Source organism: Nothobranchius furzeri, chromosome 19 (genome assembly GCF_043380555.1).
Source record: "Nothobranchius furzeri strain GRZ-AD chromosome 19, NfurGRZ-RIMD1, whole genome shotgun sequence".
NCBI classification, from domain to species: domain Eukaryota; kingdom Metazoa; phylum Chordata; class Actinopteri; order Cyprinodontiformes; family Nothobranchiidae; genus Nothobranchius; species Nothobranchius furzeri.
This window is the reverse complement of record NC_091759.1, coordinates 27,357,739-27,375,100: the sequence shown is the minus strand read 5'-3', so window position 1 is coordinate 27,375,100 and position 17,362 is coordinate 27,357,739. Positions and strand designations below refer to the sequence as shown.

The 17,362-nt window shown below is 43.0% G+C and overlaps 1 protein-coding gene across 1 annotated transcript in view; it reads left to right on the top strand.

Moving 5' to 3' along the window:
• The first annotated feature begins 538 nt into the window (after positions 1-538).
• nudcd1 (NudC domain containing 1) overlaps positions 539-17,362 on the top strand; it is a 79,048-nt gene continuing 62,224 nt past the window's right edge. Inside the window, exon 1 of the mRNA XM_054736429.2 lies at positions 539-1,080. Within this exon, the coding sequence (XP_054592404.1) occupies positions 966-1,080 (115 nt within the window). The 5' untranslated portion in view covers positions 539-965. The remainder of the gene's footprint in view (positions 1,081-17,362) is intronic.

Sequence of the window (17,362 nt, the reverse complement as noted above, 5' to 3'; positions counted from 1 at the left end):
ATTTTTTTAAGCACAAGCAATGGATCTACAACACGTTTTCTGACACGGTTTATCTAACACTGGTGAAAGGCACCGCCCGCACTTCTAACTGTGTGTATTTAATATCATGCACTATTTGTGGAAAAATGTATGTGGGGGAGACCAAAAATACACTCCTGGTAAGGTTCACACAGCATAGACATAACATCCTGAAAGGAAAGGAGACAAGGACCCATCTAGTTCAGCATTTTATTGCAAATGGGTGGACATCAGTCACGGCCACAGTGCTCGAGTTAAACCCAGACTGGACTGCACAGCAGCAGAAGCGGGCTGAGAAACTACGTGGATGACAGGCCAAAACGTAGAAAATATCTACATTTTGGCAGATCCCCGGCTACGTGTGGACAGGGCAGTCCTTTAAATTGCATAGAAAAGTCCTTTATTTTGTAAGGCAACATCAGAATGACTTGATATTGATAAAGTATCACTGTGGGGTTGTACACTGTTGATCTAAAGTGGAATTACCCTGTGGAAACAGCAATTTTCAATTTTAGAGCATTTTGAAATCGTTAAAAGTCGGTCAAATATGGGCATTTCAAATTGCTGTGGTTTGATAGTGTTGATACAAAATGCAACTACTCTTTGGAAATATGACTTTTGCTTTTAAGAGCATTCTGAAGTCATTGAAAGAGTAGTTCAAAAATGAAAATTCACAGGGCTTTTACTTTGAAATCCAAAATAAGATTGCCTTGATATTGACAGGGCGCTAAAAGTGAGTAAGCCTAAATAATTTGTTATTATGTTCTTAAAATATCTGATAATTCACTCGAAGTTGAATTTTATTTTGAAATCCGGTTTCCCCCACATTCATTCCCGTAATAACTTGAATAGACGGGGAACAGAAAAACTGGAGGCTGGTTTGACACGTTTTTTTGTTGCTGTTGCTCCGTGTCCAGCGTGAGAAACATTACAGAACCTTTAAACTCATGGCTGCGTCTAACTACTCCTTGAAGGTGAACCGAGACCTTCTGGACCCGAACTTCGAGAGTTATAAGCTGTCTCTGGATCCGTTACCGACGTATAAGGTCGAGCTGGATGCAGGTGAGAAACGTAGTTAGCCGCCGTGTGGTTAGCATTGTGCTAACGGAACGTTTCTAAACGAGTTCAAAGTATGAGGCGCGTTGTAAACAAATCAAGTATTGTTCATTCCAGACTTAGTCCAATTCACAGAAGTAGAAAAACATCGTACAGATAAGATAACATGAAATGAGCACAAGGACACGTTAAAGGCAGCACCAGAGACAAACATGAAAACAGAAACGAGACAATAACAGTGGTGTGAAAATAAAGCATCAATTATTGTAACTCCTTAATCTAACTGAGAAAACGATAGTATTTCCACATCTTTAACAGGTACTGGTTACATTTAGAACAATCACATTTTAACAATTGTTCAGCCTACAAATAAATGTATAAACATTAAACATTCTTCAGAAAGCTTGTAGGGTGTCCTCCCCTCATGCACTCGTCCATCATTATAGGCAACCTGCAGCCTAGCATACTACATGCGTTATATGCATGTTATAACATGTTATAGTTAGTCATAGGTGGGCTGTGCACAGCGGTGTGCAACAAGCCTTAAACAAGGTGATCTTTACTTTATCAGAACAAGACCCAAACGTACTAGCGAGTGTTATTACCTGAGCGTATAACATACGGTACTGCCTATACACGTCACCATCCTCTCTCATGTCCTTTGTGATGATATGACCATAATAATTGACTTTCTTGGTGATACTAATCAGTCTGACAGATAAAAACTATTTGCTCGTCCTCCTTGGCCCGGCAGATCATAAGCACACTTTTAGCTGCATTATACATACTGTTGTGTTCTAGTCCACACTCAGAGCAGATATCTAGTAGCTGCTGTAGACCAGCGGTGCTCGGACTTAGAACCACTAAGTCATCTGCATACATCAGATGGTTTATGACACCACCACCAGCTACACAGCCAGTCCTGCAGGCCTTTAACCTCACTGATAACTCATCCATGTGCAGGTTAAAAGTAGAGGAGATAGAACACCTCTTTGTCATACACCATTACTGACCATAAACGGCTCTGAGATACTGTTACCCCATCTTACCTGTAACATTTGCTAACCTTACCAATAAACCAGGATGTGTACAACATATCTTGGGACACCTCTTTGCAGCAACTTCATGAATACTTTGCTATGGTTAACTATCAAATGCCTTGGATGCATCTATGAAGCACATAGAGACTGAGGACTTCTGGTTTCTTTATTTGGTCTCCATCTCCTTTAGAGTATATGTACACATTTGTACCAAGTATTTTCCTTTAGAGTATATGTACACATGTCTGTACCAAGCTCAGACTTAAAGACAAAATGATTATCTGTCATTGTTAATTCTGTCCAGCAGAAATCTTTCCAAGACTTGAGAGTATGCTAGCCGGAGCAATGGGCCTCTAGTTATCCATGCTACCATCTCTCCCAAACAGACTAGAAAAAAAATCAAAATTTCTGTTTTGAAGATTTTCTTCAATGATCCAAGTTGGTGTTCCAGTGATGGTCTGTCAAAAACTGATCAAACACTGCAGGAGTCATTTTAGGGCAGATAAAATCCTTCAGCTGGATGCAGCCTTTGTCACTGTTAACCATCACCTGCTACTGGGGAGGCTGAGAGACTGGGTAGGCCTATCAGGAACTGTTCTGGAGTGGTTCTCCTCTTATCTTTCTGAGCGTTCCTTTTCTGTGGCCGTCTCCAAGTTTAGGTTCTCCACCACCTTCCTTACCCATGGTGTCCCACAAGGTTCTGTGCTGGGGCATCTGCTCTTCCTCCTCTATCTGCTTCCTCTTCAGCACATCCTGAGCTCCTTCAAAGGAATCTCCTACCATCTTCATGCAGATGACATCCAACTGTACATCTCCTTTAAGCCCCATGAGATGTCTAAGCTGCAGCTGTTACACACCTGCTTAGACTCTATCAAAACCTGGATGGTGGGAGCTTTCTTCAGCTGAATGAAGATAAGACTGAGGCCTAGTCCACACGTAGCCGGGTTTTTTTAAACGAATATCCGCCCCTCCAAAAACTTGCATCCACACCACCGCGTTTAAAAAAAAAAACTGTCCACACGTACCTGGATAAATACGTTGTTAAGGACATGCCAGACCTGTAGGTGGCAGTACTTCCCCCGTTCTTAACCTCGTCCTTCGTCTGTGGTCTTCCGCAAGGAGCAGTAATTCCGCTTGCAAAAACAAACAAGCAGAAAGCGCTTGGACAATTGATAAAGCGAGCGCAGCTCTGAGGGCATCCATGCTGTCGGCTAGTGTAAACACAGGTCGCACACGTGATGTCAGCATTTTTTGTCGCGGAAAGTGACGCTGCGGACCTTAAAACTCCGGTTTTGTCTGTCCACACGCAGACACCCAAAACGGAGAAAACGCAGATCTTCACTTTGGCCGGAGTTTTTAAAAAGATCCGTTTTCGTGTGAAAAAACTCAGTTTTCGTGTGGATGACAGGCCAAAATGTAGAAAAATATCTACGTAAGATTCCATTCGTTCGTGAACGTCACATCACTATCCTACATGTGCTTATATATGTTTGTTTCTTCCACTATATCTAATATCACACACACTGACAGGGACCTCTAGGGACCACACATTGTAATAGATTCTGAACATGACTTTCCCAAATATAAAAATGTCTGTGTAAAATTATTTGTGCAAAAACAGATAAAAAAATCTAGCATAAAAACAGTTAGATATAAAGACCACAGACTGTTCTCATATACAGTATGTACAATAAATCAGAACAGACTTAAGCAGTCTAAGTACTCAGAAGCAGGAACACTGATCAGAAACTATTGATCACAGTGAATCATTTAAGGTAGATAATGGAATGTAGGTAGGGAGCTTCAGTGGTTTTTGCAGCTCATTCCAGTCGTTGGAAGTAGCAAACTGGAATGTGGAGATGCCAAAGGAGGTGCAAGCTGATACCAAATTACTGTTTTTATTAATGTACCAAGATCAACTAGATGTGGTGTGGGACTAGTGGATATTTACAAAGCTAATCTCAGGATTATGCATCTCCCCTTTACTCAGTCACAACGGCTCTTGTGTGTGTGGTGGACTATTGCCCTCTGAGGTACAACAAGGATTTTCTGTCTTGAGCTTTCAGAGTTTTAGGCTGACTTTTTTTGTTTGTGTTTTCAGTTGGTTAATGTGGCCACTCAAGTAGGTAGTCACAAATTGGACCTTGTTTTGTCACTCGGATGTTGCGTGTCTAACCTCTATGGGTGATGCTGTCTTTTCTGACCTTAAGCCAACATTATTTGAGACCATCCGTTTAGTAGTTTTTCAGCATCTGCTGTGCCTGATAGTTATAGTTGTCGTAATAACTTGGAAACCTCTGGTCACTTTTCCTTGTCATTTACTGAGGCTGCACCTTATTTGTGTGATTGGTCGTCTTTGGATGGGCTGCTTACTTTTAACAAGACCTGTAAGACTATTCGACAATATTGCACCTTTACAAGGCGGGTTAAGTGTGCTGGGACTATGGGCTCAACAGTGTGTGCTGCATGAAGAGACTGCAGATGCGAGAGAAAAGGAAAGAAGGATAAGCTTCATGTACTAGGGTTGCAGGGATTAACCAGTTTGACTTTCACCCGCGGTTAACCCCCATAAAAACATCTCTAACACGACCTATAAAAATCACATCTAATATAGCTGAAATATTCTAACATAGGAAATTTAAACCACTTAAATTGAGCAGTCCATCATGGTTGTCGTCACTGGTTCTGCTTCTGCTGCAAGCATGCGTTCAGTTTCACTTTTATTTTTGTTCCTGGGGGTCACGCTATTGTCTTTTTGTTTTTTATAGGCCGCGTTGGTTACGGGGGGTTAACTGCGGTTAACAGTCAAGCCGGTTAATCTCTGCAACCCTACATGTATCCTTAACTGCACTAAGGGAAAGCTGGAAATCTTATCAGTTTGCTGTTAAATCTACTAAGATTGCTTACTATGCCAACCTCATCTCTGAAAACGCCTCGAGTACTAAATGCATCACTGAACTCTGTGTTGAATGTGAAAGACTGCTCTTCTGCACAGGCATCATTCGCAATGTGCAATGACTGATTTTTGGGGGGACTAAGTTGCCATGTTGCGATCATCTCTGCCTGGTGTGTCTATGCTAAGTCCTTCTGTGTTGTTGAAAAGCTGCATTCCTTTAGGTGACCTAACCAAGCCTATAGGTCAGGCTGAACCCAGTAGTTCTCTGGAGGACATTGTACCTCCACATCTGCTCAAACAAGTTTTTTTTAGAAGTTGCCCCATTAGTATTGCATATTATCAACTTTAGTCTGGCTACTGGTTTGGTCCTGAACGATTTTAAAAAGGCAGTTATCCAGCCACTCTTTAAAAAGCTGGGCTGGATGATTTGCTGCCTGTTAATTATAGCAGGGATGCACATTTACCAACATTTCTTTACCAGCTATTGACGCCACTTAACGGTTACTTCAGTGTAGCAGGCTAAAGTCATTCAACCGTCAAAGGCTTTTGTGGCAAACATTATGCAACCTTATATTTGCTTTTGTTTACACTTCTTTATCATGTGTGAATAGCCCACTTATCTGCCATTCATTCTGTGTCCATCCACACACCGTTATCAAGCGATCAGCTGGTCCTTGTTGCTTCTTTGGCATTGCTGACCACAGGCACACCCAGCCACAGGAGAGCCTCACCAGGTCACAGATCACAGTCGAGTTTCACTGTTGGAGTCGTCCATCAGACCAGATGCAAGTTGTTCCTTTAAACAGATTTATTGTTGGCCTTTCATCGTTGATCTTTTCTCCGACCTTCCAAAGACCTCCTTCAAACCGTGAAACTGTGTACACAAGATTTACAATGAACTCAAAAGACAAAACGTGCATAAAACAAAGACAAATAAATACCTCGTTGGCTGAATGCTTTAGGAAGGAACTCTAAGCACCCCTTTAATCTTTTAACATGCTTTTTAGTCCTTTTGCAAGTCTTGTCTTTCTGCTTTGTCACTGAATTCTCCAGTCAGTTAGCCAGCACCTCATCCATGTTTCTTAGTTACACAGGTGGGTCACATCACTAATTAAGGCGTGGCTGGCTTGGAAGCACACTATGACTTTCAAAATAAAAGCATAACATAAACCTGCATGAATTTCTGAACACAGCCACAAGAAAAGAAACAGAAAAGAAATTAGAAATAAATATAACAGCAACTACAGTTACAGTTTTCTTACATTGAACTGAATAATTACACTGACATTTCTTTATTGTACATGCCCTGATTTTAACTTAGCTGCTGATGCCATAGCAGATAGTTTTAACAGGGCTGTCAACAGAACCGGAGACCAGCCAGTATTTCTTTTGGGAGACTTTAATAAATGTGACATCATAACATATTTACCTAATCTAGGGCAATATGTCACAACAGCCACAAGAGGGAGCAAGATACTAGACCAGTGTTATGGCAACATCCCAAATGCATACATCTCAAAGTCAAGTCCACCCAGTGGCGGCTGGTGAAAAATATTTTTGGTGGGGCTGTTCTATTTTTTTTTTTAAACAAACTTGTGCTTTCTGAACTTTGTGCACAACTTCACTATTTCCTGAATTAAGCACAGCTCTTTTATTTCCTGTCTTACATTATTGGACAAACTGATTAATCCAGGTGTGTCTGACTATTGGCACACTGCCTTGTGGATGAAGGTTGAAAAATACTGCATTAAATTGCACATAAAATAACACGACCATATATGGTCCACATCCACATTACTGTTTGTGAAACTAACATACTGGAGAATTTCATCACAATAATATTAAATAAACAAGTATGTACCTGATCTTTTGCATGCTGTTGGTGAAGCTCTGGATGACCCTTGTGATGGAGACAGAGTCAATGTTCCTCTTCTGCAGCTGGTTGAACAGCTTGTCCACATGTGGCATGATCTTGTGACACAATGCCAGCAGAAAGCCGAAATCTTCTTCCTCCAGCATTCTCACAAAGCCTCCTGCCTCTCTCTCAGTGACTGGATCAAAGTCATCCGAGTCTCTGATCATCTGGAAACATCTGAGGAGGTCATCCTTGTGCTCATACACTGTGTTGACATCTCTCTCTCTTGGACAAAATGTGCCGGTTCTGATCCACTTCTTCATTGTGTTTCTTCACTGCAAGCCTGTGTCCCTCGTCTCTAGCTGCATGGCAATGTTAGCTCTGCCTAGCATAGCTAGCTTCACCGTGTTGTTGTCCATGTGCGCCCGGGATAACTCGTGTTTCTTCAACTTCTCAGAAAAATGTTTCATGTCCGTAACTCCTGACTCAATCCATGCCTTATCTGTCCCAGTCCTTTTGAATAACAAACACAGAAAGCAAAATAACGCATTAGCGTGATTGCATCCAGCTAGCCAAGCCTTCCTGGTGTACCAATTTTGGGAGAAGCCTCGTGTGTACAGTTTACCTCTCTCCTTGTCCTGCTGGCTTATCTTTACGTCGGGCTGATCTGGTCCAAGCTCTTTGACATTAAGTTTTTCCACCATAGTTCTCCTCTCGAACGGATACTGGAGAAGAGACCGAACTGAATTGAGTGGCTGCTGAGATCCGGTATCCATGCTGGTTGTAGGCTCACTGGCGTCCATGTCTGCGTCTGCGTCACGACCAAAAACGTGCTGGAGTAGTCGAGACTCTGCCGAGTTCTACCGAACACCAACGAAAGCCTTTGGCGGTAGCTCTATCGCCCATCATGCTTCTGAAACAACAACAACGATGCTGATTGGATACATTCCCGTTCCTAACGTTTGATTTTCTTGTCAGCAATTGGCGGACTGCTTCAGTGCTGTTTGGGCGATTGAAACACAGCCTACAGCCTTTCTGTCGCCTCCACCGCTCGGCAGAGAGCTTCTCACCAATATAGATATTTATATATATGATTTGTTTTTGTTACAATACACACAATTAATTTAGAATATGTGATTTTTGTTAATTATATTTATTTATTTTTTAATAAAAATTAAAAACACTGGGGAAAACTGGGAGGGCGGGGCCCTATCGCCCTCTACTGGCCAGCCGCCACTGCGTCCACCTCTTGGTAGATCAGACCACAATTTTATCTTAATACTACCAAAAATACAGGTCACAACTGAAGACAGGGGAAGTGGTAGGGCTGCTCGATTATGGCAAAAATAATAATCACGATTATGGTGACTGAAATTGAGATCACGATTATTTAGGACGATTTTTCAATTTATGTTGATTTTATTTGTTTTTATTCAGTCATAAAACTGCTCAGGGCACAATCAGGACAAAAATAAGAATCAAGATGATCACTAAAATAACTCCTGATTCCCAGGATAAAAAGACCAATATACTTATAGCTCATGGTTTATAACCCAAGGGCTATAGACCTTGGTTTAACTCATTTAAGTCTAACCAGTACAGACCTAAATAGCAATATCTTGCAAATACTGACAGCAAGAATTATACAGTGGCATTTATAACAAATACATGCAAATAAATTGATGTTCACAAAATGTTGCATAACATTTATTGAGTCGTGTCAAGGTGCTGTAGGAGAGTGCACTAGCACCGTGTCCTCAGAGAGATTAGTTATTATTTATCAGCGTGAGGAACTTATTTCTACCTTATTTATAAACTATTTATTTACAGGTCCATCAGTTAATGTAATAATTGTCCCAACCACAGCTGCACCCCCCACCCTCCACCCCGGTCTCACAGCAATCGGGCAAGCTGCACGTGCGTTTAGCACGCCGCACGCGCACATTTAGCTGTTTTTAGCTGCTCAGGAGCCCGCAGGTACGGTGTGTGTCACTCACTCTGGTTAATCCAACAAGGAGCCGGCTCCGAGAGGTGTCTTTAGCGACCGACACATCACTGCATCATTCCCTTTCCTAATGTCCTGAAGAACGGTCCGGAGTGCAGGCGGCGTGTTTAGCTAACCTGCAGGAAATGTCGACGACCGTTATCCAGAAAGTAGCTAAGGGTTCCCAGAGATGTTTCTGAGATGTTCACTAGGTACTTTTATGATTAAAAAGTCAAGAAAAGGGTCTGAAAAGCTGCTAGAAATAGCGTCAAAGTCGCTAAGTTGGCAACACTGTGGAGGAGCGCTTCATTTGCAACTCAGGGCAGCGCAAGCGGGAGGAGCAAATAATCGGCTTGTTTTGTTTTTTATAATCGTTCAAAACTCAGATCGTAATCGTAATTAAAATTCGATTAATTGAGCAGCCCTAGGAAGTGGTAACAAAAACTATCCAAGTTTGGAATGAGGATTCGAGTGAAGCAGTAAAGGGCTGTTTTGAAATGACCGATTGGGACGTATTTTTTAATGACAGTGGAAACAATCTGAATACGTTGACAGATGTAATGACCTCATATATTCTCTTCTGCAAAGAAATAGTCACCACTACCAAGCAAATAAAAATACACCCAAACAATAAAAAGTGTCACAAAGGAACTTAAAATGTGCCTGGTGGAGAAGAAACGGGCCTTCCTTCAGAAGGACCATGAGCGTGTGACGGTGCTGGAGAAAGACTTTAAGAGGAAAGCCATCCTTGCAAAAAGTAAACAAACACAGAATGTGGAGCACCAACTCACATCTGGAAATGCTCGTAAGGCATGGCAGGGCCTGAACATCATGATGGGAAGAGACCATGAGACCTCGCATGTCAACTACAATGACTCCATCTCGTTGGCAGAACAGCTGAATGTATTTTTTGCCCACTTCAACGGTGTTCACCGTCTTTCCACCTGAGCCCCCCACCCACCCACCCACAGCCTCACTGAACCAGCGCTAACCATCAGCGAGGAGGAGGTCACCACCATCCTGCGCTGCATCAACCCATACAAGAGCTCTGGCCCTGATGGGCTCCGTGGCAGGGTTCTGAAAGAATGCTCCACCCAGCTAGGTGGGGTACTCACCAGACTCTTCCAGCTCCTTCTGGACTTTGGCTGCGTTCCAGAGCAATGGAAAGAGTCCGTGGTAATTCCGATCCCCAAGAAAGCTCATGCAAAAGAACTGGGGGATTTTAAACCTGCGGCCCTTACATCAGTTCTGTGCAAGTGCATGGAAAGGGTAGTGGGAGGACACTTGACAAAATTCATCTCAGACCAGCTGGATCCCGTACAATCTGCTTACAAGGCAAGACGTGGTGTAATGGATGCAAGTCTCACTCTTCTAAATGCTGTCACTAAACACATGGACTCTACACAACCATACACAAGAATCTTATTCATGGATTTTTCTTCTGCATTAATACAGTAGACACCAGCATGTTGCTGGAACAGCTTTCAGATCTCCATCTCCACACAACGCTGCTTTTATGGACCCACAACTTTTGGAAAGACAGGCCACAACAAGTGTTTTTAAGAGGATTTAAATCCACGAAAAGTGTCATTAGCATTGGACTGCCACAAGGCTGTGTTTTGTCTCCAGTGCTTTTCTCAGTCTACACAAACAACATCCGGTGCCATAGTGAGAGAATGGCCCTGTATAAGTATGCAGATGACATGGCACTGGTGGCATCAGTGAAGACATTGGAGGACCTGTCTAAATATCAGCAGGCGGTCAGCAATCTGGTCCAGACATTTGGAGACTTTCACCTGGGGCTGACTATCTCAAAAACTAAAGAAATGTGCTGTGGGGCAGTCAGCGAGGCAGACACACCCCTGTTCAAACCCCTCAGCATACAGGGTCAGCCTGTGGAGCAGGTTCAGTCATTCCGCTATCTGGGAACAGAAAGTGATGACCACCTGTCCTTTGCAAATCACAGCAACGATGTCTACAAGAAAGCGCTGCAAAGACTCCACCTGCTAACCCCAAAATTCCACTATCTCCACTCCGCCCCCGCTTTCCGCTGCCGCTCGCTTCCGAACTCAAATTATACTATGCCCGCTCTACAACGGCTCTGCTCCGGTGCGGAGACCTGAGGTGCGCAAACAGGCATGCGCGGGATTTTCGAGATTTTGCGATACAGTCCGAGCAATAAACGCGGAAATTAGATCCAAACACCCGTTGTGTGGGAGAAGCATCGACATGAACTGTTTAATCTGCCATCATGTGTGTAGAGAGATCAGCAGTGTTTGGATCAACAAAGTGTGACTACTTTGATAGTGGAAACTGTATTTATGGCATATTTTTGTGCATTTAAAGTTCAGCCGCCATTGATAGTTGTTAAAAGTTGTTAAACCTGTGCATATGAAACAAAAAACGCTTTTTGTTTATCGATTTATTGTGAAATAACGGAAGTTATGCTTGCTCCCTTTCCTGTTGGGCAGTTGTGATTTCTGTCCATTGACTGCGGAGGTGCTCCGGCGTCCGGCAAAAATAGAATCGATCCTGTTTCTGCCGGATGGCGGAACGGCGGGCGGAGCACTGCGCCGCACGGCTGCAGTAGTGGAACAGCTCTGATTGACTACAACGGGACCGATTTTGCTGCGGAGTTCGTGCCGGAGCGGAGCGGAGATAGTGGATTTTTGGGGTAAGGAAGCTAAGAGCACTCAATGTGAACAAGGACATCCTAATAATTGTATATAAATCACTGATTGAATCCATTCTAACTTTCAGTATTACAGCTTGATATAACTTTCTTACAGTTAAAAACAAAACAACTCTCTCGCATTGTTAAATTAGGCAGCAGAATTACAGGTTCACCTCAGATCCCACTTCCTGTTCTTCACAAGCGAGCAGCGCACAGGAAGGCTACCCTGATCAGTGCAGACCAAGCCCCCACAATGCGGCTCAAAAATTGAGGCCAACCCGTAAGTACCACAAATTGCAGTTCCACCCTCATCCACTAGGGGCTGGTGTCAGAAGCGAACAAATCCTCATTGACTCCCATGTTAAAAATACCAATTTCACAGCAGAAATAAACATGTTTACAGCCTGGTACCAGAACATGTTTTTGGTTTAAATGATCTAGTTTACACTCATGACAACTCTGAGGGGGGTGAATGTTTTTCTCACTCTTCTGTTTAAGTGCATTAAAAGCCTAAAATTCTGTATAATTAATGAGCATCAGACCCACGTGACCACAGAGCTAGCTCCGTGGAAAGGCCTCAGTAGAGCCTCGGTCTGGCCTGGAAACTGCTCCGGGATTATGAGTCTCTGTGTGTGTGTATTCTTGTTTGGATATTACAGGTGCTGGCCAGTAAATTAGAATATCATCAAAAGGTTGAAAATATTTCAGTAATTCCATTCAAAACGTGAAACTTGTACATTATATTCATGCAATGCACACAGACCAATGTATTTCCGATGTTTATTACGTTTAATTTTGATATTTATAGGTGACAACCAATGAAAACATCAAATCTGGTATCTCAGAAAATTAGAATATTCTAAAGGCCAATGAAAAAATGTTTGTTTCTCTAATGTTGGCCAACTGAAAAGAATGAACATGAAAAGAATGTGCATGTATAGCACTCAATACTTAGTCGGGGCTCCTTTTGCCTCAATAACTGCAGTAATGCGGCGTGGCATGGACTCGATCAGTCTGTGGCACTGCTCAGGTGTTATGAGAGCCCAGGTTGCTCTGATAGTCGTCTTCAGCTCCTCTGCATTGTTGGGTCTAGCGTATTGCATCCTCCGCTTCACAATACCCCATAGATTTTCTATGGGGTTAAGGTCAGGCGAGTTTGCTGGCCAATCAAGGACAGGGATACCATGGTCCTTGAACCAGGTGCTGGTGGTTTTGGCACTGTGTGCAGGTGCCAAGTCCTGTTGAAAGGTGAAGTCTGCATCCCCATAAAGTTGGTCAGCAGCAGGAAGCATGAAGTGCTCTAAAACTTCCTGGTAGACGGCTGCATTGACCCTGGACCTCAGGAAACAGAGTGGGCCAACACCGGCAGATGACATGGCACCCCACACCATCACTGACGGTGGAAACTTTACACTGGACCTCATGCAACGTGGATTCTGTGCTTCTCCGCTCTTCCTCCAGACTCTGGGTCCTTGATTTCCAAAGGAAATGCAGAACTTGCTTTCATCAGAAAACATAACTTTGGACCACTCAGCATCAGTCCAGTCCTTTTTGTCCTTGGCCCAGGCGAGACGCTTCTTGCGCTGTTTCTTGTTCAAGAGTGGCTTGACACACGGAATGCGACACCTGAATCCCATGTCTTTCATGAGTCTCCTCGTGGTGGTTCTTGAAGCGCTGACTCCAGCTGCAGTCCACTCTTTGTGGATCTCCCCCACATTTTTGAATGGGTTTGTCGTCACAATTCTCTGCAGGGTGCGGTTATCCCTAGAGCTTGTACACTTTTTTTCTACCACATTTTTTCCGTCCCTTCGCCTGTCTGTTAATGTGCTTGGACACAGAGCTCTGCGAACAGCCAGCTTCTTTAGCAATCACCTTTTGTGTCTTGCCCTCCTTGTGCAAGGTGTCAATGATTGTCTTTTGGACAGCTGTTAAGTCAGAAGTCTTCCCCATGATTGTGGTGCCTTCAAAACAAGACTGAGGGACCTTTTAAAGGCCTTTGCAGGTGTTTTGAGTAAATCAGCTGATTAGAGTGGCAGCAGGTGTCTTCTATATTCAGCCTTTTCAGAATATTCTAATTTTTTGAGATACCAAATTTGGAGTTTTCATTAGTTGTCACTTATGAATATCAAATTTAAATGTAATGAACATTGGAAATACATTGGTCTGTGTGCATTGCATGAATATAATGTACAAGTTTCACGTTTTGAATGGAATTACTGAAATATTTTCAACCTTTTGATGATATTCTAATTTACTGGCCAGCACCTGTATTTGTGCAATTGTTGGACAAAATGACTTGCTGTGGCATTAATTGCACTAATAGAGCGTCCAAGGAGTCTCCACTTCATTTTTTCGGTAAGTAAAATTATATTTATGTATTTTAGGTCACTGCCGAGCTGAGCTTAGATTTTAACATGTACTGTTTAACCATGAAATGTAAATGTAATAGGGTAAAACCCAGTGCATTTAACATAATGCTGCACTTTAGAAAATGGGTTGAAATATAACATGTTGGTGGAGCTGGGTTCCCACTATCGGCTTGTGGAGCTCTCGGGAGAACTCTGTGTTCCACCCGGTTCTCCCCAGCGGTCAGCCCGGCGTATCTCTGACTCAGAAGCTGTGGTGTTGTGCACAGATAACTCCGGTTGTAGCTAGGTTGCTACCTCCGTTAGCTTAGCTCCCACCTCCGCGTTAGCTTTGGGTTAGCTTCAGGTTAGCTTGTAGCTAGTTCGACCGGGTGTCGTCAGTTGATCCCAGCCTTACAGCCCCACCCTCAGCTCCTCCTCTCTTCCCTTTTATGGAATTGTCTGGGCTTGACGGAACCTGTGACACGGTCAAAACGGCGGTGGTGGCCCCCTCCCATTTGGTCTCAAAAACGTGTTATTGGAGCCTGTGGAAACCCATCGTCCAATATTTATATGTCGATGGTTTAGACTCAACCCATCCATTGAACCCACAATTTCAGTTACTTCTATCAGGAAGGAGGTTCAGGGTTCCAATGGCCAAGAAAGGTGTCTATAAGAAATCATTAGTTCCCACTGCAATTACAATTTTGAATTCTTAAAGTTTTTTTAACGATGATAGCATTCTAATATCTTTTAATTGTCTTTTTATGTATTTGTGTGAACCTACCTACCTACCTACTAGACAAATTAGGATTCAGACACAAACAAATTAGGATTCAGACACATGGAGCATCATGGCACATTGACCTGTAGCAGGTCTCGGTTCAGTTTGCTGCCCCATGTTCTGCCAGGCTCAGCGCTTTGATGTGAGACTTCTTGTGTTGCAAGAATTAAATAACTAAACTGCTCCAACGCTGCCATGTTGTCAACCGCTTCCTGTTTGAGCACATTTGTTTGGTCATGTGACAAGCTCATTTCTTCTTCTGCGATCACCCACTAAACATATTTGATAACGGCGCACTTTCGCCATCTGGTGGCACAAAATATATTGCACCCAGAGCAGCAGAAGGACTTTAAGCAGTTAAGTGGGAAAAACTAGTTTACCTGGTCACAACATTATCAGCAATTAACCGGTTAACTATGTACATTCCGTCTACAGGTGGTTCAGAACGCCTGTGCTCGGCTTCTGACCAAGTCCTCCAAACACACCCACATCACCCCGCTTCTCCTCCAGCTTCAATGGCTGCCAGTCAATTTCAGGGTTCATTTCAAGATCCTGGTTCTGGTCTATAGGGCCTTACATGGACAAGCACCATCTTACATTGGTGATCTTCTTAGTCCCTACACCCCCAGCAGGTCCCTGAGGTCCAGTGATCAAAGCCTACTGGTTGTGCAGCACCAGGCTAAAGGTCAAAGGTGACAGATCATCTGCTGCTGTGGCCCCCAGACTCTGGACCTCTCTCCCTGAGTCTGAGATCAGTGGACTCAGTGGTCTCCTTTAAAAAGCAGCTGAAGACTCACTTGTTCAAGCTGGCTTTTGTATGACCTTCTTCACCTCTCTCTCTTTATTCTGCTCTCCCCACCTATTCCACCTTCCTCAGGATCCACTGGTTTCCCTCTTTCCTGTTCAGTCTCTCTCTTTCTTTACATTTTTCAATCACAGTTGTCTATTTTTGCTCATTTTAAATATGTTTTTTAAACATTTTATAAATGCTTTTTTACATTTTTTGTTTTTGTGAAGCGCCTCGTGATTTTTATCTTGAGAGGCGCTACAGAATGATATTTTCTTCTTCTTCTAAATTATAGACCTATTTCCAAGCTTCCATTTTAACTTAATTGCTTGAGAAATGTGTTCCTGCCCAGTTATTAGAAGTTTTGAATGGAAATACTATTCTGGAAACTTTTCTGCCTGGTTTTAAAGTACTTCACAGTACTAAGATGGCACTGCTAAAATGCTGATCATATTTTTTTAGTAGCTGACGATGGCAAGTTTTTGCTGCTCGTTCTGCCTGATCTCACTGCTGCATTTGATACAGTGGATCATGGAGTGCTGCTGCAACATTACGTTGGGATCTCAGGTCTGGTTTTGGAGTGGTTTAAATCATATCTGGCTAACAGGATGATATGTGTGAGGGTGGGAGGCTTTTCTGTCTTTGCCCACCTTCCTTGGAGGTTGTGCAAGGCTCCATACTGGGTCCTTTGCTGTTTTTGATTTACGTTCTCCCCCTAGGTGACATTCTGTGTAAATTTGGTGTTAGCTTTCACTTCTATGTTGATAACTGCCAGCTATTTGTGCCTCTAGGTAAGTCTGGCAGATACCCCATCGCCAACCTCTTGGAGTGTTTAGCTGAAGTCAAGACATGGATGTCTTTGTCTTAATGGCAGTAAAAAAGAGGCAGTACTGTTTGAGCCAAGTGGTTGAATTAATTTCTCAGCAATTGATTGTGGTGTTTTTGGCTCTCAGTTACGGGCATCGGCAGTAGACCTTGGAGTGAAGATGGCTAGTACCCTGTGTTTGGATAGTTACGTGTGGTCTCCTTCATTCATCATCTGCAATGATTGTCTCAGGTGAAACCTCTCCTGTCAAGACGTGATCTTGAGTTGGTAGTCATTGCTTTTATCACTGCACCTGGACTATTTTAATTCGGTCCTATTTGTTGCAAACCAGGGTACTATAACCAGGATACAGCTTGTGCAAAATGCAGCTGCCTAGTTTTTACAGGGCAAGCAGAATTTTGACCATTTTATCCTGATTTTGGCTGCATTACATTGGTTGCACATTGTTTTTAGAATTGGTTTTAAACTTCTTTTACTGGTCTTCAGGTCTCTGCATTAATTGGCACCGTCTTAACTGGCAGCCTTATTACGGCCACGTGCCCCAACTTGAAAACTTCATTCTGAGAATCTTCTGCTGCTTTTGGTCCCTCAGTCACGTCTGAAGATGAGAGGGGATAGAGCCTTGTCAGTGGCTGGCTCAAAGCTTTGGAACAAGCTTCCTCTCTCTATAAGGGCTTCTACTTCTGTGGCTGTTTTTAAAACAAGGCTGAAGACCTACTTTAATGATTTGGCTTTCTCCGCTCTCTGTTAGTTTTTAATTTAAATTATGTTACCGTTTTTATACTGTCTGTGTTTGTTTTTCTCTTTTTATTAGATTTTATTTTGTCTGTGAACTGAAGCGCATTGGCCGCATGTTTTAAGTCTGTAAGGTGCTCTATGAATAAAGGCTGAGTTGAAAGTTGAGTTGGGCTTTGGGAATAACCATAGAGGTGAAGTTACTGGAGCATAAATTGTGCTGGTTGTTAGAAGTGATGAGTAATGAGACAGGGTTCTACCGATGATGGTTTTGTATATGAACTGATACCGATGTAACATCCTGCAGGAATGGAGTGATGGCCAGTTAACGAGTGAGTACAGATCACAATGATGAGTAGTGA